The sequence below is a fragment of the Cordyceps javanica genome, chromosome 2, assembly GCF_051103115.1.
Source record: "Cordyceps javanica chromosome 2, complete sequence".
Taxonomy (NCBI): Eukaryota; Fungi; Ascomycota; class Sordariomycetes; order Hypocreales; family Cordycipitaceae; genus Cordyceps; species Cordyceps javanica.
The window spans coordinates 5,001,432-5,026,943 of NC_139296.1; the positions used below are offsets into that span (position 1 = coordinate 5,001,432).

A 25,512-nucleotide genomic window follows, 5' to 3' on the forward strand; every position below is an offset into this window, starting at 1 on the left:
GACACCCGTTTCAATGTCAGCTCTCATGGGACTTTTTATAGTAAAGGAGTATACAAGTTACTCTTGAAGCAGTACTTTCAAAGCCACCGTACATAAGAAGAAAGCAATCACATGCGCAAGTACTGGGTGTAGTGGTGTTTCAAAATAGCAACTAACTAGCCAGTAGTTAGCGCAACAGGTAGCTTCGACAAGAACTAATAGATATGTGCAGCTGCAGAGCATGCTGGGTTTAGTCCCCGGGGAAGAAGGTTAATTTCAGGTTTGAGTCATGCGAAGCAATTCTTTCATTTTGTCGTGAATGGTACACACTTCAATTCCGTTTTGTACCATCTGATGTGAACTGCGCCGTGTATCATCCGCCATAGCCGGCAAACTTCGGGTTGTAGGTGCGTTAGTTGCAACAAAATAGTCTAGTACAACGTAGCATCACCCCGCGGGGGAACCTCCGCGCCCGGCAAAGGACGGCCCTACGACGCGATGTGCAGTAACCGTTGTAAGACGCCAATCAAGTGCTAATAAACCGGCCATGCGTCGCTTCAAAGAGCGTTCATCCCGACCCAACTCATCAACACACCATGGAGAAATCATCAGACGAAAACATAGAGGTTGCGTGCCACGGCAGCAATCCTCAGGGCATTGTCGCGCCCGAGATTGATGCGACACGCGACCTGACCGTCGCGGAGCATGAGCTGGGCTTCTGGGCAGCGGTGCGCATGTATCCCAAGGCTACCTTTTGGGCCATGTTCTTCTGTATCGCCGTCGTTATGGCTGGCTTCGACGGCCAGATAATCACCTCCTTTTACGCGCTTCCCGCCTTTCAGTTAAAGTACGGCGACCGCATCGTCAAAGCGGATGGCACCGTCAAGTATGAGGTCGCCGCCGCTTGGCAGACGGGCCTTGGCATGGGGAACCCGATCGGGCAAGTCATTGGGGCGTTGGCGTGCAGCTACCCACTGCAATACTTCGGACGCCGATTGACATTAGCCATGTGCTGCGTCTGGTCCATCGGCTTTGTCTTCATGCAGTTCTTTGCCACGTCCACGGCGATGCTATGCGCGGGCGAGGTTGTTGGCGGGCTTGCTTACGGCTTCTACGTGGTTATTGCACCCACATACGCCTCAGAAGTATGTCCGGTCGTGCTTCGAGGTTTCCTGACCGCATCTGTCAACTTGGCTTTTGTAATTGGTCAGTTTATTGGCCAGGGTTGCGCGGCCGGTGTTGAGAGCCGCCTGGACCAGTGGGCATATAAAGCACCTTTCGTGAGTAACCATCCCGATGTGGCCAAAGCTTTACTGATTACCGAAAGGCTGTGCAATGGGTCTGGCCAGTGGTTTTGCTTGCTGGTCTTGGATTTGCTCCGGAGAGTCCGTACTGGCTGGTTCGCTGCGGACGCAAGGACGACGCTCGCAAGTCGCTGCTCAGGCTGACTTCCGCGAAGCATAACCCCGACATCGAGAAGATTCTGCTTGGGATCGAGCAAACTGATCGATTGGAGCGTGAATATGAAGATTCTACCTCGTACTGGGACTGCTTTAAGGGCTCTAATCTGGTTCGCACAGAGATTTCTGTGATGGTCTACCTGATTCAAGTCATTGGCGGCAACCCTCTCATTGGTTACGCTAATTACTTTTTCGAACAAGCCGGGCTGCCAAGCGATAAGGCCTTTGACATGGGAGTCGGCAATACTGCTCTCGGTTTTCTCGGGACCGTCCTCTCCTGGCCGCTGATGAACTATTTCCTACTTGGTAGAAGGACGATCTATGCCGGTGGTCTGGGAATTATGACGGTCCTGCTTTTCATCATCGGGTTTCTGGCAATCCCTCAGCACAACACTGCCGCTGTCTGGGCACTTTCAACACTCATGGATATCTGGACATTCATATACCAGAGCTCAGTTGGTCCGATTTGCTTCGTCATCATCTCTGAGATATCGGCCACTCGACTTCGTGAAAAAACGATCGCTATCTCGACAGCTGTGCAGTCTGCAGCTAATGTTGTCACCATGGTAGTCATGCCTATCCTCCTCAACAGCGAAAAGGCCAATTGGGGCGGTAAGACGGGTTTCCTCTTTGGCGGCATTAGTTTCTTCTGCTTCGTGTGGTGCTTTTTCCGCTTGCCCGAATCGCAGGGCAGAACGTATGAAGAACTAGACATTTTGTTCCAGAGACGGGTGCCTGCGCGCAAATTTGCAAGATACGACTTGGTCGCTGAAGCAGATGAGAAGTGTACAACCGCATAGTATAAATATCTGAAGAAACTAGTCACTGGTATTCAAGTCATAAGAAGCTGCAATAGGCTAGTTATCTCGATAACAATGAGCGGATTCGAAGTATTGTGACGGCCCGAACTTGTCGGCGAGCAACGGGGCAGTAGCTATCTATCATTGCTCTGAAAGGGACGAGGGCCACAGGAAAATGCATTGGACTTTTTCGGTCGCCTTGCCTGTCATATGACTTCCCACTTCTAAGCAAAGTCCCAAGTCTACAAATACTCAACTGATATTTACAAAATCTGAGCTGAAATCTTGTCAGAAGAGTAGTACTTCATCCAAACGGAGTGCGAGTGGAAAACTGATCGTTTACACGAGTTACGGATTCCAAGTCTCCACAGACTGTGATGGCTGCAAATTCATATCCGATATTTGCCGATAGCTTTGTATGAGGTGAAGAAGTTTTGAGAAAGACAAGGTCGGGCCTCCTCGGCGACGCGGGCAGGAGTTCGAGGGTGGAAAGGGGGGGGTTAGCTTCTCGGCCTCACCGAACATGCACTTGCCCTCTCCGACCGTGAGAGCTTAGAATTACCAGCCAATAGACTCGTTTCAAGATTTTAAGTAACGAGGATACTTGAAAATAGCTCTGTACAACCTAATTTGGTGCAGGCTTCAATGCCAACCCTTGTGCTGTCTTCCCCACCACATCTCAACTGTCATGACTTCAAGTCTGTCTGTAATAATAAATGTTTCCTTGACATTCACATCTAGTATATATATAACCGTTTCTAAATGCATCATTTTACTAGTAGTCGATGATAAATCTGTTGATAGAGAAAGCCTCATCATAGTATAGTAGCAAATGGGATAAAGGTCCTAGTCAGAAACGCTACGGTAAGTTGTTTTCAAGAAAGCTGGAGGGAATCAAGGGAGTTTCACGGGAAGCGTGAATTCTTTACAGAGCCAAGTCAGGTTAGGGTCTGTTACTGGTGGCAGGTTAATGATTGCATTAGCGAAGCTATTCGGATGGGTTATTGTTGTTGACTGATCAAGCTACGCTGTTGCTGCGGCTAAAACGGCTATTCAGCACGAAATAAATGAACAACTGAACGGTGCCGCGTGTCTTGGGCCGCCACTAAAGCCTGTTTACCCATTTCGTACGCTTCTCAATGGTGGTGGCAAACGTTGAAGCATTTATTAGCACCCTTTGCGGCTCGACAGCACACCTCCCAGGTAACTTGATTGCTCAATTTCTCGCTCCAACTTTTATACTTGTCCCATCTGTGATAAAAAAACTTTTGCCTATTCCCACAGTGTTTATCACTGACTCGCAAAGAGCTTCGTCGTACTATAGCCTCTTCAGATAGGCAATCCCAGAAATCCATGGGTTTTGTCCATCTCCGGCAGAGTATTTATACAAGAGTCAGGCGCGGCCTTCCCACTAGTTGCCAAGTGTATCAAGGGGCGATCTTCCTTCCAGCATAGATACAATGATGGGCCTCGCACAAACGTGGCTGGCGCCGAGTTCGAAACTATATATCCGTAGTAAGAAGGAAGTTGCTTCAGTGGGATGGTATAGGCCTGCAATCTAGAGAATACTTACAACCATCCAACCCATTACGGTAACTCGTTAAGTGACTTACCCGCTGGAATCTGAGTGATAGTACAAGTAACACGTTATAATAGTTTTGGGCAGCACTCCTGCGTTAGAATGGTTTTTGGTTCTCTCACTTCTCGTCCCTGGAGTCGCACTGCTACTTAGTTGGGCACATAGATCGCATTGACGGGCACGAGCCAGCAGTATGGGCAACTCCAGCAATACTGGTGAAACAGCTTGTACCAGTATTGAGACAGACTGCACGTGCATACTAAGTAACCCTTTTCAAATTTGCTTCACCTCAAGTGCCGGATAGTACCTCCATCAATGTGTAGAGTTGCGCGCGGTCGAGGATACGAGCGGCTTGGCCGTCGTCCGTGTTCTCAGGGCCGCGGAACACCCTAATAATGACCCCATTGGCGTCAATTTCACAGTGATTAGGTTCATATCGTAGACGCCCATATATGGTCGGCGCCAAGGAACAGAGTTTCGCGGTCGTCATACTTTCTATCAATCGTGATTACTTAGACCAAGGATACCCGTACTTACTTACTCGATAATGTCGCACTAGAGAATCATTGCAATGATTTAAAAGACGACAAAGTCGAATGGGTGACTTCGTATGGAATACAGGTTCGCGGCTACAATTATGACATCACTGCTGCGGCCCTCGTTGTCAGAAATGACCTCGGGTGCACCCAAGACAGTCAGCACATCATGAGCCATTTTCTGGATATTACTGGGCGTAGGGATATTTACTGGGTAGTAGTCGCTCCAAAATTAGAGTTGGTTCAGGCAGATTGATGCCTTATCTTTCTCCCCGGAGATAGCTCTTCCCTGAGCCTCCATTGAAATACGGGCGATGTCGCGCAACGATATCACGGATCTCGTCGTAGAGGACCATGTAGCCACAGTCGCTCCAGCGGCAAAGAGAAAACAGGGGAGGGCATTCATTGTCCACTTGAGAAGATTGAGGTATCAAATCAGAAATTTGAATATGTTTCATATCCCGCATGACTCTATCTTGCGCTCTTGCATCTCTTCACCTCCCAATGTGTTGTAATGCTAATAGATCGAGTCGACCTCAATTTCTTTACCCTCTTGCCAAGTTGCGATATCGTCAGCACCAGTACATACCCGCCTACCTTAACGAGACGTTGTAGCGATTGCACTACCAACAGCGAAGAAAAGTCAATAAATACCCGTGCGGTATGATCTGCCCGCCTGTTTGCTTTACCAGGTTTCTGCTCAAGCCGCCGCATCTTAAAGCACTACCGCGGCCAGCGCTGGACATTCGCAGTGCTAGTTGATGTTCACGCGACCTAATAAGTAATGCAAAAGGAAGGTCTGGGCACTCAAGTGCCGATTATTAGTAGCTACCAGCACGATGGACCAAGGCCGCTCTGCGGAAACCTGCGATTCACCAGCAACTACTTAGTCAGGTACGGATACGGATTCCGTGAAGTATTATATTAGCCTTGTCACAATGGTGGTCGTCAATGGGTGAGGAGCTGGTCATGATCGTCACAGCTCATTGCTCGTGGTCAACATATTAAGTTTGTGCCAAGTCAAGACATCACGAAACCCAACTAATGCGTGAAAGCACAGGCCCGGGGATGCTTTCTGGACTGAACTACCGAATTATCAGCGCACTAGATGCCGGTAGCCGTTGGTGGGCCTGACCGGGTGATGTAGCATTCACAGGCCCATACATATATGCCATGCGTTAAATTTATCATGCGCGTCACGGTCCGTGGCCGTCCACCAGGGCACAGTATTAGTACAAGTGGAACTCATGACCTTGTCGCATTGCTATAATCCGACTCTATAGGCTTCGCTGGGACGCGATTCATGTCAGGAGGCTCTTTCCGTATCGTGCATAGTAATTCATTCAAAGTCGACGCCGCGCGTGCTGATTGGACAGTCCAACGGTCTTCGGCGACAAACCTCATGTCGCTGATAGTATTGCCGAATTCAAAGGCCAGAGAACCACTCCATAAAGTTCGTGCAATGGCATGGTTGTGTATGGTGTGGCTAATATCCCAACCCAAAAAGCTGCATGGTGCCTACTGGTACCTAGTTATCCATTCCATAGAACACGCTGTATCAGATGATTTGCTACTGGTCCGAGTTCAGAGTGCGTCGCCTGATTGAGTCCGAGGATGCCAGTACAGAACGCGCCGCGACTTAAATAAGGGATGATGCCCTTGCTTTGAATTTCCTTGGATTTGCAGCAGACTTTTGGAGCTTTTTTTTATAGTTTGATGCGTGTGTTCAATACGAGAACGATGCGCGTCGCACTCTTATCTATTCTACTACCACTAGTGGCCAGCGCGCCGCTGAAAGAAGACTGCTTCACAGGCCGCCGCCTCACCTTTGACGACAACGACAACTTTCAAATCAGCTTATTTGGAGACCTTCATTTTGGCGAAGGTATGCGTACTGAATGGAAAGCTGTCGATAGCTGGCTAATTATGTTGCGCCACAGATGCATGGACTGATTGGGCCCCTAGGGCGGACAGGAACTCTGTCGCTATGCTTAGGAGCGTGCTCGGCGAGGAAACGCCCCAGCTTGTCGTCCTGAACGGAGACCTCATCACTGGCGAAAATGCTTTTTTCGAGAACGGCTCCGTTTACGTCGACCAGATCGTGCAGCCCATACTGGACCGCAGCCTACCGTGGGCGTCGACCTACGGAAACCACGACTACCAGTATAATGTCACCGCGGCCACCATCATGGAACGCGAACAAAAGCACCCCAACTGCCTTACCACTAGCATGGTGCCGGGCCGCGATGCCGGCGTGAGCAACTATTACCTCCCAGTGTACCCACGTGGCTGCTCCGAGGCCTGTGCGCCGAAGCTGCTACTGTGGTTCTTCGACAGCCGTGGCGGCTTCTTCTTTCAGGAAAAGCACCCAAACGGCAAATTCGTGGGCCAGGAAAACTGGGTTCACCAGAGTGTCGTGGACTGGTTTCAAAAAACGAATGCCGATCTAACGGAGCAATTTGGTCGGACGATCCCATCGATGGGCTTTGTACACATCCCTCCTTACATATTCCGGGCCATCCAAGACGAAGACGGCGGAAAGAACATGAACCCAATCACGAACCCTGGAGCCAATTTCGACCTGGGATTAAATATGCAGTCAAGCGGATGGTGTCCCGATGGTGCCGATAATGGTACTTGCAAATACGGCGGCCAAGACGGTCCTTTTATGAAAGCTATCGCATCTACTGCCGGCATGATTGCCCTCTTCTCTGCCCATGATCATGGTGAATCGTGGTGCTACAAGTGGAATCGTAAGGTGGACGGCACGGATATGACTGGAAACGGCGTCAACCTGTGCTTTGGCCAGCAATCGGGCTATGGCGGGTACGACAACAGCCCCATATTCCCCAGAACCCGCGGGGGACGACAGATCCGCGTCAATGGTGCCCAGTTAAATGACACGTGCGACTTGATCGCCGAGACCTGGATTCGTCTGGATGATGGGAGAATAGTGGCCTCCGTCGTGCTTAACTCTACGTTCAACCAAGATGAATACCCGGCTTACCCGCCCATCAATCCATTTGCCATTCAAAGCCACGATGTTGACAAGTGACCGCACCGGACAGCCGGTGCCGTTGAGATGCTACAGGAGTCTTGGTATGACGAGTCAGACGATGATGGAGGACTGAAAATGTAGTGGGTAAAATAATTGCCAATATAAATTCGTGTTTATGCTGAAATGCGAAAACCCTTGTTTGAGGGGCAGAACACCGCATCACGGTCTAGTCTTTGGAGCGATATCGTCTGCGATTTTCGTCCACCCACCAGCGCGCCATGAAGGCGGCTGTTTCCGCCCACTCGGCCGCGTCTCTGCCGTATCTATCCTGAATTGCGTCAAGGAACGCGATGAAGCCAAAAATTACAATCTCTTCTGTCTCATTGGGAGATTCTTCGAGGTTTGTGAAGCGCCATTCCATGTCTTCGACAATGGGCACTACGACACGCCACTCTGGCTCGCGTGCACTTCGCACACTCAATGTTGCCTTGCCGGGGTTCATGACTGTGAACTGCCAGTCAGGCTGCCCAGTCTCATTTGATTCAACGAGAATCGGCCGAATCAGCGATTGGCCTTCGTAAATACCCAAAAGGTCGGCCGCTGCTTGAAACGCCTCGCTCGAGAGCGAGTCGGTCTCTCGTAAGAGATCTAATATCGTGGGCAAAATTTGAAGCGACTGTACAGCTGCATCGCTGCGAATGGCTGGCAATTCTGGGTGGGATAGCACTAGGGGCACATGGAAATTTGCCACGTTAGCGTTCAGATAAGCCGTCACACCGTGGTTCTCAGCAATAGACAAGCCATGGTCACCAACGGCCACGACCAAAGTCTCATTGGCTACTTCTTGCTCTTCGAGGATGTCCAGTATCTTGCCCATCCATCCATCGACGTAGCCGACAGCGTTTAAGTAGTGCGACAAGTCGTCCAAGTCCGAATCTTCAGAGAGCGCGACATATTTCTCATTCTCAGGCAGTTCAAAGGGGTGGTGAGTGGTACTGGTTATATGTGTAAGGAGAACTCGCTCATTGTCACGTTTCGCGCTTGCAAAAGCGTCCCGAATATAGTCTTCAATAGCAATCTCTGCCATACCATAGTAGTTGATGTCAGGGAGGTCGACATGGCCAAATTTGGGAGAATCACCTTTCAGATACTCTTTGGTTATGATGTTTTCTTCTGCGTACCCCATTTTGGGCAATTGCTCATGTGCCTTGTCGAAACTGTCGGTAATAGACTGCATCATATACGTCCTCCAAGGAAACGTTCTGTAATCGGTGTCGTTCTTCGCTGTGATTTTGTTGAAAGCGTTGAAAATTTGAGGTAAACAAGGCTGGTAAATGTGGTTTTCGAATTCGACATTGAAGTCTGCGACGAGGGGCGTGATACCGCACAGTGTGCCGGTAAAACTCTTTCGTGTGTATGAAGCCGTCGTAAATGCATTATCGAAGCTAATTCCACCTCTTGGGCTTTTTTCTGAATGTCGGAAACCGTCGTCATAGTCCCCCGTCAAGAAGTTCGCTGTCGGGGTTAGCGTGCCCAGCCGTTCGAGGATGTGCTCCGGAAGCATTCCTTCGCGGAAAGTCTGCGCCAACTTTTCCCAAATAAAGCCATCTCTTTTGAAAGGAAACACATCTTTCCGGGTGCTTTCCAGTTTGACTAGTAGAATATGTCTTATGTTGACGTTGTTCAGTGTCCCCTGGAGTTCGGGTAGTAAGTCGTGCTCCAAGTTGGAGATGTGAAGAGGGTCTTGGGCAGGGCTATAGTGCTCCTCACCATCATACCAATCCTCAAACCCCTGCAATTTGGTACTTTCAGGCAGCCATGAGAAAGGAGTTGTTTCTGTCAAAGCGGTAGTAGAGTCCCATTCAAAGTGCATACCGGTGCTGAAGACAGGTAGCAAAACGCCGAGTGCAGAAGAGGCGTGAGTTACGTCAATGATAGGCAACGTAGGAACGGCCCAGGACATGAAGACAAAGGATGGCTCAGGGGTTCGCAGTATAACAAGCAAAACTTCGTAGAGTATAAGGCTGCTAACGAAAGCGAAGACAAATTTCCCCCCGGCCGACAGAAAAAGTCGATCTTCCAAACTGTGCTGGCCACGATCTGGCAGGTGGCCAAGAACGCCGTCATCATTCTGAACGTCTCCTTGTTCGATTTTTGTATAGTATTTCTGGTGGGATAGGAACCTGGGAATTCTGAATGTTTGCCAGGCAAATTGTATACCAGTAGTAATGACTCGCAGTACAATGTCCGCGACGAAAGAGCAAAGATCTTGCAGAACGACGCCTAATGCAATCAATATTGCGCCGACGACGAGAGCGCGAAAAGCACCGGAGAGAAAAACTTTGCGCGATGACTCTCCGCCGACAAGTCCAACATTGCGCCAGTGCAGTTCAGCGCCGGTAATGGAATAAAAGGAAATATTCACCGTAGCCAGCACCAACAAGCCAAGACTCACACATGCGGCTAGCAGATGGCAGGCTTCACATAGACGCCACTTGCTGACTTTAAAATCACAGATCCATCTTATGCCAAGAAGGAAAATGAAGTCTTGGAAGAAAAAGGTTGGTCCCCAGAGGAAGAGGTCGGCGGTGCTGAACGCCGATTGATGGGCTCGGATGTGGAGGGCCTTGGCAGAAAGCGTGCAAACGGCAGCGAGAGAATAGGCAAATCGAGAATTGAAAATTTTCGATGCCAAAAAGCTCAATACTGCAAATATTCGAAGGCATTGACCTGAAACTTGAACCAGCATCTTTTACAAGCGGCAGGTTGAGTTTGGACGAAGAATACGACCAACGTCCATGCATACAAGAGTACAACCTATCAAAGGGAATCTCACTTATTTGTTACTCGTCGGAGACTTTTGTCTTTCAATCTTCTCCTCCAGAAAACTTGTCCCGCTTTGAATACATGCCAAGAGACGTGGCTGTCCGTCGTGGCCGCCTCTTACAATTTGGCGGGAAGGGGTGTACGCCCGTAGGCTACGCTAGGAAACAGCCCAATTTGTTGAAACGGCAGTGCTACGGACGAGTTCCTCGTGCCATCAGTAATCATGGCTTCCCTGTCACCTGGAAGACGGCGTCGACTCTGTCTCTTTCTGGGAAAGGGACCTCGCACAGAACCAGCTGCCAGCATCGGCGAGACTTGTAAAAGGAAGACTAGCTGACACTACCGCAGAAAAAGAATGGAAATATCGGGGTGGTCCACATAATCTAGCAACTCCAACGCAAATGTTCACTTTGCGAGTCGAGAAGAAGAACTTGCGCGTTGTTCAAGGAGGATTATTTCCGGCTGGATCAGTGCCAAGGCCCCAATCCCACTATTTCCGTCTCAACCCCCCTACATCTGCCACCCTATTCGCGCCGCAAGGCTGTTTTATCATGGATTTTACTGGTCCGGGCTGTTCGTGTTTTTTTGCACTTGCTTCTTGGCGCTGCAGGCTGCCTATACAGACCTCTACGTCATGGCTAAATTGAGTGATGCACCACGCGACATGGTTGGGCATCGAGCGCCGGCGCTCCAAATGAGTGGCTTTTAGCAGGATTTTGTTTATTAAATTATCTTCGTTTCTTTATGCAAATCCTTCATTCGTACTTCATCGATTGGAACAATGATTACATTTAAAGTTGTGGAAACTATCGCCATGACGCGTGGTTGTTGTGAGCGCTACTTACTGTCCTAAAGGAAACTGGGCTTTATTTAGTGTAGCCACAAATTACGTTAGCGTTAAACTTGCTTAAGCTTGTGTTGATTCTCAATAACAATCGTATTCGTTGACGTATATCGTGGTAGACTGTGTTACTCCCTGGCAGTCGGACCGTTCCGATTCAGGGCCGTATTTGCGAAGCCTCAGCATAGACTCTATTCATGGAGTCGGCTTACGTTCAGTATCTTCGTTAGCATTCGAAGTAGGGATCTGCTCTAACATATTCGCTTCTACAGTCTTGCGCGCGGGCAATGACTGGCCCTTCCCTTGCATTAGTGCAAAGAGAAAAACTGATGAATATGCAAAAATCATCGCGTCCAATCATTGTTTGTTGATCACGTCTCAACTTTGCACGGTAACTAATTTGCTGTCCATGATCATTTGACGCTATCAAGTAGTCCTTGCGCACCCTGGATATTGTACAACATAGGGCCAAACCTGGTCCGCCTCCCTCGCAGCCTCGTATCCATGAATGGGCCAGGTTCGATGCATTGTAGTAGAGAAAGACAGTTGAGCTTAATGTTGGATATTTGTCTATATATCCCACAGTTCAGGACTTTCCGGGTATAATCAGAGGCTAGGCGAGTGCAACCTTGCCTTATGGCTCACAAAGCACCAACACAATTGGTCTCAATGCGGCCTCCAAACACCATTATTGGAGCCCAAGTCGAATCCTTTGACTAGAAAGTCGCTGTACGGATAAATTCGCATTATCAGGGCGACGGAGTCGCTAGCACCAGTCGCATTTGAAGCACGGGTTTGTTGAAGAAATTGACATACAACCGACTGCCTACGTTGTTACGCCTGACAATAAGCGTCGACAAGTCTGATGACTGGGTACTGAGATAGTTGCCTGGCTGGTAGCTGTCTTCATGTTGGGTATCATACAGTTTCATATCACCATTATTGAACCAAAAAAAGACGGAGGAACTGGACGTTGGCTGCACAAAGCCTGAGCCAACACATGGCCAAATAGTACAATCTGTGAAGAGTTTGACGAGTTTTGCCCTGGTTAAGACTTAACTAGAAAGCATGCAAAGGACAAATTGTTAACAAAGATTGCCTTGAATTGAGGTTCTACCTCTATATATTTGCCAGCCAAGCACAGAGCCCCATCATTAGCGCGTGCAGACGCTGAAGAGGAGGCGCTTCAACGGTCCATCCACTGAAAGCCAACTAAGTCGCCCTGGCGTCAGCAATCGTTATACAGATACACCATCTCGCATAAGGAAGGGGGGGCCTGAAGAAGTCACCACACTTAATTGCATATAAAATCACAGGCAAGTAACATGCATAGCAACGACTTGCGGCAGGAAAAAATAAGTAAATTGGATTTGCACATGCAATTAATGCGGTAGGCAAATACCAGTGGCTGCCGCAGCGTGACGGCATCGCCGTCGGTGGGGCGACAGGCACAGCACCCGAGAGCTCCCGGGGCTGGTAGCGCCAATCAAGCACGTCACTGGTCCCAGCAATGTATGGCATCGGTGAGCAGTATGTATGTCAATTAAATTCATAGTATCATCACGAGAAATCGTCAACACGCGTTACCGTCATATACTGAGGTGTTCTATGTACCGTTTCTCCAGCACTGCCGCAGCTATGGCTTAGTGCTCGGCGGCCTTCTCATCGCTCTCCTTGCTCTTGACCCTGATGCTCTCATCGGTGCCCTGAGACAGCCTAGCAATGGTAATGATGGTGGGCACAATTTGGAACAGGCTAAAACAAATTAGTATCATGGCAGAGCCGGGCAGAAAAAATTGCGAGTCTTACATGGACGCCATGATGAGAACTCCGCAGGCAATGCGTCTGTCGTAGACGGCGGCCTGGTTTCGGCTCTCGTATCCGGGCTCCTTGGAGTAATCTCTAAACGCAAAGACTGCGGCAATGATGAACAGGGCGAGCAGGATGCACTGCACGGCGACGAGGATTCCTCCGCGGAGATTGGTGAGGTTGTATGCCGACGGCTTGAGGAGGTAAAACAGGGCACGCAGAAGAAGTGCACCCTCGACAAGGACAGCAATACCGGCCTATACATCAGTCATCAGTCAGCTTCCGAGGAAAGGACGACAAAGAGAAAAATCGGGCAGCGGTTCAGCATACAGTGGCAAACATGACCGTGAAGCCCTTGGGGTAGATGCTGGTGGCTGCGACCACGATGGCGACAATGACCATGGCCGACACAATGGTTCGGCTGACGGCCTCGCCGACCAGCGTCACTCGCGCAATACCGCGACGGTTGCCCATGATGGATGCGTTGAGCAGGTCTCTGCTCTCCAGACACAGATAGATCGTTGGTGGTGCAGACGAGTGCGGTCGGTAACGGTCGCGCGCGCGTGTGAGAAGAGGCGAGAGAGAGGTGAAGGAAGAAAATATACGTAGTCTGGGGCAATCCACGATGTTCTTGATGCGGAGTGAGAAAAACTCTAAAATGACTGGCTGGTGACTGGGTGGCCTCGACCAAGACTCACCCACAACCATGCCTCGGCTAGTGGACTGGGGCTGGGGGAGGGGGCCATTGACCGGAGAGAGGAGATCTACAAGCCTCGACGGCTTCTCCTCTCTGCCATGACTGGCCACAGCCTAAGCTAGTTCCATGGCATGGGCGACGGGCTACCGCTCGCGAACGGACGTTCATTTGCCCAAAAGGTCGCAAGCCAGTCAACGACGCTCACCGAATTCTGCGTAGCGTTGCTAAGGAAAGGACAAACGGCCGTTTCGTTTCGAAACAAGACTCGCGCGTCCTAGCCAGCGTATCGTTTCTTTAATACGTCCGTGTTATTGAATTGATCGTCTCGCCGCAAAATCGGACCTAGCGTTTTGTTGTTGTTGCATTTGGGGGTGGGCACGGTGCTCGAACTATTAATTGAGGCTCCACAGGCTGTCATGGTGGCGCTCGCTGCGTCGTTTTCCCCGCCCACAAGTCGGGCTACCGAACCTACTGCCTAGGCTGCGCTTCCTGGTTAGTTAAGAAGCTCGTGCAATTCTACTGATTTTGCTCAGCTGAGAAAGGCCTTGCAATCAAACAATGGGTACCAGCGTACGCTGCTGGGTGGTGTTTTTGACTTTCTTGGCTGTAGTCGTGTGGGGGGAGAGTGGAAAGCGCGGGGAACCCGGAGCTGGACTCTGGGGTACAGGCTGTGATGAAGAGCCGCAAGTAATGAATCTGTCAATCCCAGAGTCTGTGGGTAGTTTTCACGATTTCACTCGTGTTTCCAAGGCTCAATTGGCTTAGAGAATGAAGAGCAAACATTGGCTGCATGTACAGCTAAATACTTTGTCTATTGAGAGTGGATTGGCATGGTAGGTACGGATGATTATGTAAGCTTGCTCAGTATAGTAAATGCATGGGTCAACTCCCCTTGCCCACATCAGGACTATGTTTTTTCAAAGAGGAGAAAAATTAGAGAAAGAATGTCGCTTCATGTCGCCAAAGAGTGAGGAGCTTTCGCATCTTCACAGATCCCACACTCGCGTACTCAATTAGAGAAATCCGAAGGTGGAATCAGTAGTTATAGGGTAGGTAGTGACCGGAAAAATTGACCCAAGGGTTGGTCCGTGTCCGCGAGAAAGAGGGGCCGCTACCTACTTAGTAATCTGGTTATGGTGGAGCAGCCACAGCCAAATGTCCGGCTCATTCAGATCACCAAAACGAATAAGTAGCTTGGTCGAAATGCCGTCGTTATAACGGATTAATAAAATGGTCAAATAGAATACAAAGTCCACACAAACTGAAAGCTGTCGTTACGCTATTTCGAACACAACCTTCTTCCATTGACCGCAAACGCGACCGTGGCCATGTCACCCAGCATCAAACGCTACTAGTCCTCCTGGCAGCAAATAATTCAAGCTGGAGCTGCCTTTTAACATTGTGCTGGTCTTTCATCTCTCTCCCTCGAAAGCGCAAGCAAAGCGCTAGTATTGAACCTACGCAAGAGACGGCACTGCAACCGTTTCTACCAACACTTCCCAATAGGACCACGTTTTCCGGATCGATGGCTAGGGTATCGCCTTGTCGTCCAGCCTCTGCGCTCAATGTGGAGCTCGTATCTGGAAAGATACCAGACACCATACACCAACCAAGCACCCAAATGCTGATGTCAGACTGCCCCAAGCCCAACCCAACTGACTCTGCGAAGCACGACGCAACCCTCCGCCGTAATAACTGCTGGGTCGTCGTAAAGATGACCTAATCTGGTATCGAAAACCGTCGCCGCTGACTTGCCACTCTAGGTAACTTCTGCCGCCTCCAATGCTCGACGAGCGGACATGTGGGATGTCATCGGAGGCTGAAGAGAGACCACGCGAGAAGAGGGATTCGTACAGGACCGCGAATTCCGCGCGCAGACTTTGAAATTCCGACGCAATACCTTGCAGACTCAGTCTGTCAATGGATTAGGCTGAAGAGGCAATGAATAATTGCGCCCGCTGGGGAGCAGCCCTACTGCAGTTGCCCGCGGCAGTGGGTCTCGGTCCGTCCTGTGCCTGAACCGATCTTCCATTCATCGTCGTCCGCATGGCACGGCATCTAAACTCTGGCGCAAGTCAGCAATCTACCTATTCTGGAAGCCATGCCGCACGGATCTTACCATAGCTCCTGGAAGCATGGCAGAAGGCCTGACGACCCTAGCGGCATTCGTGCCACGGCGGGATTACACCATGTCAGCGAGCGTCAATCCGACCAAAACGACCCTTTATTAGATAGCCAGTTCTCCGCACCTGTCTGAGACTCTAGACCTGAGAATTAGTTCTACAAGATACTCAGATTCAGCTCTGTCCATAACCTCCAAAATGGCCATTGCGCAAGCCCGCCCGGCCGAGGTTCCTCGCACCAAGCTGCCATACTACGACCTGGCTACTCACAACGACGCCAACGCCAAGCAGGTCGCCCAGAATTACCATTATTCTGCTATCAGGGCGTCTCCTATTGTCAAATCCACCGACTCTATTCTGAAAGCATTTACCGCATTCGTTGCTGGCGTCACTGACCTCGACGATGTCGCCTTCATCGCTAATCATGCTGATATCGAGGGTATAGCTCCTCAGCGGCTGCTCGTCACAGCTTCCATCCCCGGCAGCTCGAAACCGCGAATCTTTACATCGGACCACATCGAGTTCGCTACATTCCCCGTGGAAGAAATAAACGAGAATGACCTGGATTTTGAGATCGACATTTCCTCGAATGCTACGCCACCAGCCCAGAAGGCCTTCCGTGTAAGTCGAGTGGCTACCTCCCTTGCCCTGTTCACGCTGACCATGTGCATCAGACTTTCCACTTGACAGTCCAACCCTTCGAAGACGGAGGTGTTGCAGACTTGACCCTCTATATAAACACCAATAATGGACACTCTGTACTGGCTACGCACATGCTGGACCTCGTTGCCAAGTATCTTGCTGGATCAGCGACGCCGGCCACCGAGACGAAGCTGTCCAACTTAAACTACCCCCCCAAGCTATGGACCGCTCCCGTTCTCAAAACCGATTTGCACATTGAGCAAAACTATCCTGCCTTGATGCACGGCGCTTTTGAACGACGAGTCCTCGAATTTCCCGATCGCATTGCCGTTGAAGCAGTTGCCGATGATTCCTTCACAGTCCGAAAGTGGACCTATCTCCAGCTCAATGCTGATGCTGAAGGTCTGGCAGAAGAGCTCCTCCTCATGGAACGCACCATCAACTGGACACCCGCCTACAAGAACCAGCGCGCCATCCCACTATTCCTGCCAGCTGGCCCCGAATTTTATATTACCGTCACTGCCATGCTCAAGGCCGGGCTTGCTGTCTGTTCCCTACCGATGGATGCCCCCCCGCAGCGTCTTCTGGATATTGTAGAGGACACAAAATCGTCCGTGGTCATTGGAGTCGGAAGTGTACCGTTTCCTGGTGTGGACTTAGAGGACGGCTCTGATGCCGCCGCAGCCCTCAAGAAGCTGACTTGGGTTGACATCGATGACTTTACCAGCTGGCGCTCCAGTTTCACTGTTGATCTTCAGACTCCTGTTGCCCAGCACCCTCCGACAGAGGAAGACTTGGCATATATTCTTTACACTAGTGGATCGACCGGTAAACCCAAGGGTGTACTCATTTCACACTCTATGGCCACATGTGGTGTTCATGGCCACGCGGAAGCTTTTGAGCCTCTGCCCTCGGGACCCGAGCTGCGCTGGCTACAGTTTGCCATGCCTACCTTTGACCTCTCCTTGATGGAGCTCTTTGTGACACTTGGATACGGCGGTACAGTCTGCTCTGCTGAGCGCTCCCTCATGCTGTCCGACATTGAAAAAGCTGTCAACTTCTTCAAGGCTACGGCACTCTTCACCGTTGCCAGTATGGCTACGCTGCTCAGACCAAAGGCACTCCCCACGCTCACCACAATCGTATCTGGCGGTGAAGCTCTCACGAAATATGCCATTGACAACTTCGCATACGATGCTCCCCGCGAACCCAACACTGAACCCAAGAGAGTCATCAACATTTACGGACCTACCGAGGCTACTATGTGTGCAACCTTTGAGAACGCTGCGCTGGGTACCCGAGGTTCCATTGCCGGTACCATGTTCTCCTGCGCCTCCGTGATCCTGGTCGATGCCAACTCCTCTGATGATCTTATTCAAGTCCCCATGGGCCTCACTGGTGAGATTGTCTTTGGTGGTCCCATGGTCGGATACGGCTACATGAACCGCCCTGAAGAGACTGCCAAAGCCTTTACTTCCGGACTGGGTCTAGGACCTATCTATCGCACTGGCGACAAGGGTCGCATTGTCTTTAGCCCTGATGGCGAGCCTAAGCTGGAGATTCTCGGGCGCCTGAATATGGAGCAGGTCAAGCTCAACACTCGCCGTGTTGAACTTGGAGAAATCGAATCCACTATCGCCAAGGTCGAGGCTGTCCGTGAAGTTGCTACGGTCGTGCTCAATGGTAGTTTCCTGGCCGCATACGTCGCCGTGCGCGAAAACTTTGGCAACGTCACGAACGAGACCCTTATTTCGCAGTGCCGAGAGGTCGCCGATGATGGCCTGCCCGGATGGATGCGACCTGTTGAGTACATTGTTGTGCCCAAGGTGCCCCGTACGTCTAGCGGCAAGGTTGACCGCAAAACGCTCCAAAAGGTGGCAATCGAAGACTTTGGTAGCTCTATCACCCAGAAGCAGGCCATTAACGACAACCTGACCTACGAGGGAACCGTCGATCTCAAAGACAAAGAAAGTGTGTCTGCCATGTTCAAGCACATTCTCATAGCTATTCTTGGTGACGGCGCCACCGGGGTCGCCGAGTCTTCTCTCGCTCTCACAACGTATGGCCTTGACAGTCTGCGATCAATGAAGCTTCTCCAGGAGCTTCGACGCCAGGGCGTGGAAGGTCTCGCGATCAAGGATGTCTTGGTCGGCCAGAACTTTGCCGATGTCGTCAAGTCAATTCTTGAGGTGCACCTTACGCAGCTCAAGGAGGCCGAGGAGGCAGCAGCCGCCAACAACGATGAGCTAATCGAAATAGAAGACGAGGAGGAGATTCTGTTCCTTCCCCTCGGCGCCAAGCTGAAGCACTTTGATCATACCTGCAGGCCCAAGTGTGTCGAGGCTCTCAATATTCCCAGCAAGGATATTGCTGAAGTGCTACCGGCCACCGGTCTTCAGACCCGTGTGCTTTCTAGCATTGAGGAGTCAGCTGATATCCTCAAGGTCAGCAAGCCATGGGTTGAGCACTACCCTTACCTCGTTCCCGACCACATCGACGCCGATCGTCTTGAAGCAGCTGTGATCAAGGCTCTTGAAGGCCGAGATGCTTTCCGAACCGTCTGGGTCCAAGTTGAACACCCTCTCGCTCCCTACGCTCAGTGTGTTCTGTCACCCGACTCGCCGCATGCCAAACTCCCCATTCTTCGCATGGAGTGCCCAGTCTATGACGAAAGGCCGGGTAGCTTGTGGCACAGGACCGTTGATAATGTGCAGAAGTCTGCTGAAGAGATATTTGGTCTCCACAGCCTCGGATCTGTAACTTCGTTTGTCCGCTCGGCCGACAAGAAGCACTGCGTCGTGGTGTTCTCTGTTTTCCACGCCATCTACGATGGTATGAGCCTCCAGGCTCTGCGTCGAGACATTGCTGAGGCATACCACGGCCTTCCGATCTCTAGCGCAGGAAAGCCAGGCGTGCGCGTGCCCGTTGAGGAGCATCTCAAGTCCGATTGGCTGGGTACGAGCATGTTCTGGGCCCAGCGCATGGCCGGCGTCTCTTCCTTCAAAGCTGGTAACCGGGTTTTCAAGACGCAGGGAGCAGAATTCACTACTGTCAATACCAATGTCGGTATTGCTAGTGAAAGCCTCGAGTGCACATTCAGCACGGGTGACCTTTTTGCCAAAGCAAAGTCGGAGGGTCTGTTCACGCCCATGGCCGTGATTCAGGCGGCCTGGTCCATGGCCCTGGCCCAGACGCTGGTCAGCGATGAAGTGGCCCCCAAGTATGAAGTGCAGTTCGGTAGCGTCTTCCACGGTCGCCACACGGCTGACTCGCTGGACGCCTTTGCTATGATGCTGGACGGCCTTCCCACGCGCATCTCTTTCGAGAGCAACAAGAACCTGACCCACCGCGAAATTTGCTCTCAAATGTTCAAGCAGTACACCGACACGCTTGGATTTACTGAGATGCCCTGCCCCAGTATTCAGTTTGCCCGCACTACGCGTCGCTTCGATAGCTCTGTCATTCTGCAGACTTTCCCTGCACCTGACATCAATGTCGACATGGACGGCTTTCCCGCCTTTAATCGTGCCAACGACAGGGTCACACCTTGGAAGGAGACTTCCTCCGACACGCCCATATTGATTGAGATGTGGCCGGGCGTCAATAGAACCGAGGATAAGCTGAGTATCCGATGCTCGTACAGCCAGGTATGGCCTGGATACGAGTTCATGACGCCAGAATGGGTTCAGGGGCTACTTGTCACTTTCAACAAAGCCCTGACCCAGGTCATAAACAACCCAGACGGCGTTTTTGACGTTGTTCAAAGTGCCACCGGCCAGCAAGATGCCATGGACTGCTCTCCATAAAGGACGATTTTTCATTTTTTTTTAAATGTATTTATACTTCATGTTGATATGATTTTTCTGCGATAAGCGCATTCTGATGGCTAGCATACTGCATATATATATAGGTATATATACACGAAAGGCTTTATGTACAAACAATAAGAGCACATGAAACTATCTCATGTTGGAGAGTAGGTAGGCAACACCTGCCCAGGCCTCCTCGCCGCTAGGACGAATCTGGTCCGGTGGCAGAACGAAGCCATAGCGGCCAGTATCGCGAAGTTCAACAGTAAAAGTGTAGTCTCCCTTGACAACATCAGCAACGTAGTCGACGCTGCTGCCTGTAGCCGGGTAGATGGTCGTGCAGATAGGGCCGTATCTGAAGCTGGTTCCATACAGTTGGTACATGGCGTTAACGGCACCACGGGCGAGTGATTGCAGCTCGGCGTTGTTGGCGGGAAGAGCGTTGCAGGAGTATCCATAAGCTGTAAATGTAGATTAGCATCCCGAGCCATAGGTGGGAAAAATGAGAATATTGCTCACGGGTCATGAAAAGCTGGGAGTAGGAGTGGTAGTCAATATAAAGCTTCAGACCCTGCGCGTTCTTGATTTTCTGCAAGAAACCGGAGAGAGACTTAGTTTCTGGGGCATCGCCGGCGCTCCGACCGCGGAAGTCGTCGGCGCAGGGGTTGTCGGAGGCACCACCAGAGAGATCCCACTTGTACGGCCAGTTGCGGTTGATGTCATGACCGAGGCAGCTGCTGCCAGAAGTGGTCTGACGGTTCTTGCGCCACATGCGGTTACCTGACTGCGAGAACTTGAAGCCTGCTTATTGTTAGGCACTTGCGACTCGGACGATCAAGGGGGCGACTTGCCGTCTACGTTGACGATGGGGAACAAGTAGAAGTCGTACTTGTCCACAAAAGAGGTAACGGACTGGTCAGAGCCGTACTTGGTGACGAGCTCATTAATGAAGTACTCGATGACCTGAGAGCGCATATAAGTAGCGATACTTTGCTGTTGGGATGAAAGACGTCAAGGCTTACCATGCTGGCGATCCATTCACGTGCATGCACGGTACCGTGAAGCACGACAGCTGGCTTCTTACCACCACCCGAGCTACCAAAGATGTGAAGTCCCGTGATGGCATTCCCCTGCAGGGTGGTACCAGAGGTGACGACCTTGGAGTTTTTGGGATACGTCGATGCCAGGTCATTGAGCCACTGGAGGTGGTCGTTGTAGGCGTGGTACGAGTTGAACCAGGTGCTATTGGGGGCAAAACCGGCTGGTGAAGTCATGTTAGACTGCCAGTTGTGAGAATCGAAGCCAAGGATAACCTACGAGCATATACTTGGAAGGCACCCTCGTTGCGAATAGACTCGCCGAGATCCTCATGCATAGTGATGATCTCGTGGCCTTTGAGTGCTTCCTCAAACAGCTTCAGGGACTGAGGGGGCACTTGGATATCCGCGAAGGCACCCTTCTTTGCGGGAGGCTGCCAAGTAGATACCTCGAGCTTGTCCAGTACGGAGCGGAGGTAGGATCCATCATCGGTGACGGGCACACGGAACACCTTGTGGCCGTCGTAGGATACAGCCTGTTGCACGGTGGCCGCTGCGGCAGCGAAAGGAAGAAAGGCCAAGAACTTCATGTTGCACAGACGTCTACAGGAAATGTAGAGGCAGAGAAAAGAAAAGCCCGGTTATAGAGGACAATCTAGCCAGGGCAGATCTTCCGATTCTAAGAGCGCGGCCAGGTTGGTTTTATACTCGAAGCCTAGCAGTGTACGATACACGGCCGCCAGTTGGTAGTTCTCACAAGCGAGAATAGCTTCACCGCACGGTCGCACTTTCTCTTGTCGCTCTCAGCCCAAACATCTTGTAACCTTCTTATTTGGGTAAGAGAGATGTACCCCGGGGAGTCAAAGATGCTAAAAATACTTAAAGCACGCTAATCAACCGAGAGCCAAGTCAGATGCCAATGTGAGGAAGCGGCCTGGTGGTCGACTCAATCGCCAAGGTTATAAAGAGGGCTCGGCGTAGTCAGAAACCCGGGGAACTTTGTCACCAGTAGTCGAGCAGTCGAGGCGTCAATTGACTGTGATGAGCACACGATCCCTGTCCATCACTGCAGCTGCGGAAAAGGCCTGTGTCGGATGCTGGCTTGGCACAACACAAGCTAGCAGGTTTCCGACTTGGGACCTGCGACTACCAGTTAGCTCGACAAAACAGACACCAGCCGTAGCCGAAGCTCTATCGAAAAGCCTATACACAGTCTGAGGTGCGCGCGCCGCTGAAATGCCGGTGGCTTGGGCATGATACCACCTTCCAGGAAAGACGATGGCAACCCGTCCTGCCAAATACTGCAGTCACGCGCTGATCGGAAGGAGAAGCATGGGGCAACAGCGTTGCTTTTCTCTGGGATATTTGGTCCATGTTTTTTTGGAGAACGGAGGCGCACTAGTTCTCTAGTTAAGTACCAGTAATTTGTCGAGCGAATTGACTGGGTAACAAGGGTGATGGATTAGCGGTGCACGGAAAACGCTGCGTACGATGCAGACGAGTGACACATCGGGACTTACACGGTAAAGTGTGTGAGTAGACTATATAGATGCTTGCCAGAAAAGACCTTTGTTAGCACGCATGGTGGGAACGGCAATTCCTTTTGTTCGGAAACACGAGGAGGGCCGATGAAGACGCCATGTTGACGCCAGAGCGCATAAACCACCCCCGCCAATTCGCAATGCCTCTCCCCCGCACTTGGTTGGTAATCTGTCACGATCGGCGCCCCCAACTCTTCGACGAGCCCATACTAAATATAGAGATAGCCTCTCTGCAACCCTTGACCTGTTTACTCGAGTTAGATTGAGCACTCGATATTGAAAAAAATGACCAGCGGCGGAACATTCCCGTCACCACTCGCCGGGGTTAGCCGGGACACCCCGCTGCCGACCGCCACGGCCGCCGACGGCAAGAGTCTGGTCAACCTGCCGCAAGGCACACCTAGCGAATCCTACCAGCAGTTCATCAGGGCCTACGACACAGAGAAGCGTGGAGCATTGTAAGCAATCTGGAGCTTACTCAGTAGTAGGGGTGGCCATCCGGAGCTAATGGCTGCGCAAGTGACGTCCACGTGTACTACGATCAGACGGACAAGGATCAGACCGAGTACGCCACTGAGCTCTATGAGCGCATTCGACGCGAGTGTAAGTAGCTACTTATCCGAGACAGACAACGGAGCAAGAGACAGATCAAACTGCAGAGGGGCGAATGCTGATGCTGCAAAAGTTCCGGAGCTGCGGATTTACAAGCTATGGGATCGCCCCATCGGTCCCCATCCCATTGCCATGTTTGAAGTGAGCGTCTTTACGCCTGCCCAGTTTGGTGCGTTCGTCCCTTGGCTTGCTGTCTGGCGAGGGCCGCTCTCTGCGCTGGTGCACCCCAATACCGTGCCGGAAGAGGGCGAAACGTTGATGGCTGCTGAGCTGCTGGATCATACGCAACGTGCCATCTGGCTTGGTGAGAAGCAGTCACTGGATCTGAAAATATTTGCTTGAAATGCTGGACTGATTGGGCGCGCAGGGACAACTTTGGCCGACATTGGCCCAGACGGAGCAGCCGAGGAGGGGGCCTGGCCGTGCCAGAGCTACTTCAGAGCCGGGGCCAAAGGCGGGCACTCTACGGAGTAAATTGATTGCATTGCATCCGGGGGAGAGGGGGGCTCAATACATCCAATTTATAGGACTGAATAAAGCTAGTTTACATTGCGCGTGTTTATCATAGATTAAGCCTTGGCTGGCACCGTAGTCTGGGCGGCGGGGGCGGGCTGGGCCAGCCCAGTGAGGGGCGCATCCTCGCCGTCCTCCTTCATGCCGCCGAGGATCATGGACTTTGGCGCCATGGCCTGCCAGGTCTCGGGGTCGGTGAAGGCCTTGAACTTCTCGTCGTGCCACTGGCCGGCGGTGATGGCGCGGCCCTCGGAGTCGATGAACATGGTGTCGTCCTCGGCGCGCAGGAAGTACGCGATCGAGTAGCGGTGCTCAGCCGGGTCGAACGGCACCACGCGGTGGATGCAGCTCTGGAACTGCATGCCGCTGGCGAAGCGCAGCGAGTCGCCGACGTGTACGAAGGCGCAGCCGGGCTTGGGCGCCACGAAGCCCATCTCGCGGGCACCGCAGGTGCCTGGTGGACGCACCTGGAGTCCCCACTGCTCGCTGAAGAGGAGCGTGAGCGTGCTGATGTCGGTGTGCTTCTGGTGGCCGATGCGATTCTCGCCGGCGAGCTCGCTGGGGAGGTAGTGCATCATGGAGAGCTGCGAGAGATTTGTGCGTTAGCCATGACGGGTGACCTAGTTTATGGATTGGGGAGAGACGATGGAGGTGGGCGTTGTTCGGGCGCGGAGGAGGGGAGGGGGGGAGCGCATCAGCAACGCACAGTCGTAGTGGAGGGCTTCTCGTTGCGGTGCGAGTTCTCGAAGCGAGAGGCGCCGGTGAGGCCCATGCCGGTAGAGAGCGCCGACAGAATCACCTTGGTGATGGTGTTGCAGCTGCCGATGGAGTTTTCGAGGATCTGGAGGTCGCCGCTGTTCTTGACGGGTGCAGGGATCTTGGGACTGTCGCGCTGGATCTCGTCGCGAGACACCTTGAGCATCTCGTACCCATCCTTGGAGCCGGCAGCGACACCGGTGCGGCTGCCTACGGGTTCGTATCTGCATTGCGATGGGAGTTTACGTATTAGCCAGGAGGAATTGGGGCAACAGGACAGAGCCAAGGAGCTTTCAAGTACCCGAGATGCGAGGAGATGAGGCCGAATTCATTCTTGGCCTCAATTGGAGCATCGAAGAAGCGCTTCATCAGCTTCAGGGTCTCCTGCTGATCAGCCAGCATGCGACGGCCATCGATGCCCTGGAGGTCGAGATAGAAGTAGCCCTCCTCCTTGCAGGCATTGACGACCTTGTCGACCTCGCTGGGGTCTTGGGAGAGCAAAAGGCCGTAGTTGATGGTGGGCATGGACCAGACAGGCACCTTTTTGCCCATCCAGTCGACCGTCTGCGGAGCATCAAGCACGGGAGCCATATTTTATTTTAGATTCGTACTTTGATGTACAAATTGGAAGGGTTGTGGATGTGTAGAGGGTGGAATCGATATGGTGGCGGACATGCGCAGATAAGAGGAGACTGGGCTTATATAGTTTGAGTCGTTGCTACATCGAAAGAGGACTAATCAAGAAGATTGCATTTCGTATTGTCCGGTTTGCCTATACATAGTATGCTGCTGGCCAGCGCCCAGCTAATAAAATGCGCGAGATAGGCCCGCAAGAGAGGCAAAAAACCCCGCTCTGCCAATCAACCATACTAGCCTCAGAGTCTATTGAGTGCCGTGCCGTGCTGCCAGAGTGGTCGTGCTGCAAGCGGGGTCTCTATCCATCTTACCCCTCTC

General features: G+C 51.7%; 8 protein-coding genes across 8 annotated transcripts; 4 read left to right on the forward strand and 4 right to left on the reverse strand.

Annotated features, from left to right (window-relative positions):
• Positions 1–575: 575 nt before the first annotated feature.
• On the forward strand, positions 576–2,239 carry V2A60_003992 (general substrate transporter; the record flags this gene model as incomplete). Its single annotated transcript, XM_083255316.1, has 2 exons — positions 576–1,259; positions 1,307–2,239. 2 exons carry the CDS (start codon positions 576–578, stop codon positions 2,237–2,239), a joined length of 1,617 nt encoding a protein of 538 aa, XP_083111442.1.
• Positions 2,240–6,094: 3,855 nt separating this feature from the next.
• Positions 6,095–7,409, forward strand: V2A60_003993 (metallophosphoesterase family protein; the record flags this gene model as incomplete). The annotated part of the gene is made up of 2 exons (XM_083255317.1): positions 6,095–6,239; positions 6,295–7,409. The coding sequence occupies 2 exons, from the start codon at positions 6,095–6,097 to the stop codon at positions 7,407–7,409; spliced, it is 1,260 nt and encodes a 419-aa protein (XP_083111443.1).
• Positions 7,410–7,578: 169 nt separating this feature from the next.
• Positions 7,579–9,315, reverse strand: V2A60_003994 (uncharacterized protein; the record flags this gene model as incomplete). Its single annotated transcript, XM_083255318.1, has 1 exon — positions 7,579–9,315. The coding sequence occupies one exon, from the start codon at positions 9,313–9,315 to the stop codon at positions 7,579–7,581; it is 1,737 nt and encodes a 578-aa protein (XP_083111444.1).
• A 3,347-nt stretch (positions 9,316–12,662) lies between these two features.
• Positions 12,663–13,302, reverse strand: V2A60_003995 (uncharacterized protein; the record flags this gene model as incomplete). Its single annotated transcript, XM_083255319.1, has 3 exons — positions 12,663–12,774; positions 12,829–13,085; positions 13,159–13,302. 3 exons carry the CDS (start codon positions 13,300–13,302, stop codon positions 12,663–12,665), a joined length of 513 nt encoding a protein of 170 aa, XP_083111445.1.
• Positions 13,303–15,846: 2,544 nt separating this feature from the next.
• V2A60_003996 (uncharacterized protein) lies at positions 15,847–20,096 on the forward strand (the record flags this gene model as incomplete). Its single annotated transcript, XM_083255320.1, has 2 exons — positions 15,847–16,269; positions 16,323–20,096. The coding sequence occupies 2 exons, from the start codon at positions 15,847–15,849 to the stop codon at positions 20,094–20,096; spliced, it is 4,197 nt and encodes a 1,398-aa protein (XP_083111446.1).
• Positions 20,097–20,249: 153 nt separating this feature from the next.
• On the reverse strand, positions 20,250–21,726 carry V2A60_003997 (M14 family metallopeptidase; the record flags this gene model as incomplete). The annotated part of the gene is made up of 5 exons (XM_083255321.1): positions 20,250–20,560; positions 20,619–20,900; positions 20,951–21,062; positions 21,122–21,360; positions 21,417–21,726. 5 exons carry the CDS (start codon positions 21,724–21,726, stop codon positions 20,250–20,252), a joined length of 1,254 nt encoding a protein of 417 aa, XP_083111447.1.
• A 1,236-nt stretch (positions 21,727–22,962) lies between these two features.
• On the forward strand, positions 22,963–23,631 carry V2A60_003998 (DOPA-like domain-containing protein; the record flags this gene model as incomplete). Its single annotated transcript, XM_083255322.1, has 3 exons — positions 22,963–23,135; positions 23,198–23,280; positions 23,363–23,631. The coding sequence occupies 3 exons, from the start codon at positions 22,963–22,965 to the stop codon at positions 23,629–23,631; spliced, it is 525 nt and encodes a 174-aa protein (XP_083111448.1).
• A 227-nt stretch (positions 23,632–23,858) lies between these two features.
• Positions 23,859–25,149, reverse strand: V2A60_003999 (uncharacterized protein; the record flags this gene model as incomplete). The annotated part of the gene is made up of 3 exons (XM_083255323.1): positions 23,859–24,386; positions 24,509–24,782; positions 24,860–25,149. 3 exons carry the CDS (start codon positions 25,147–25,149, stop codon positions 23,859–23,861), a joined length of 1,092 nt encoding a protein of 363 aa, XP_083111449.1.
• Between the last annotated feature and the right edge of the window lie 363 nt (positions 25,150–25,512).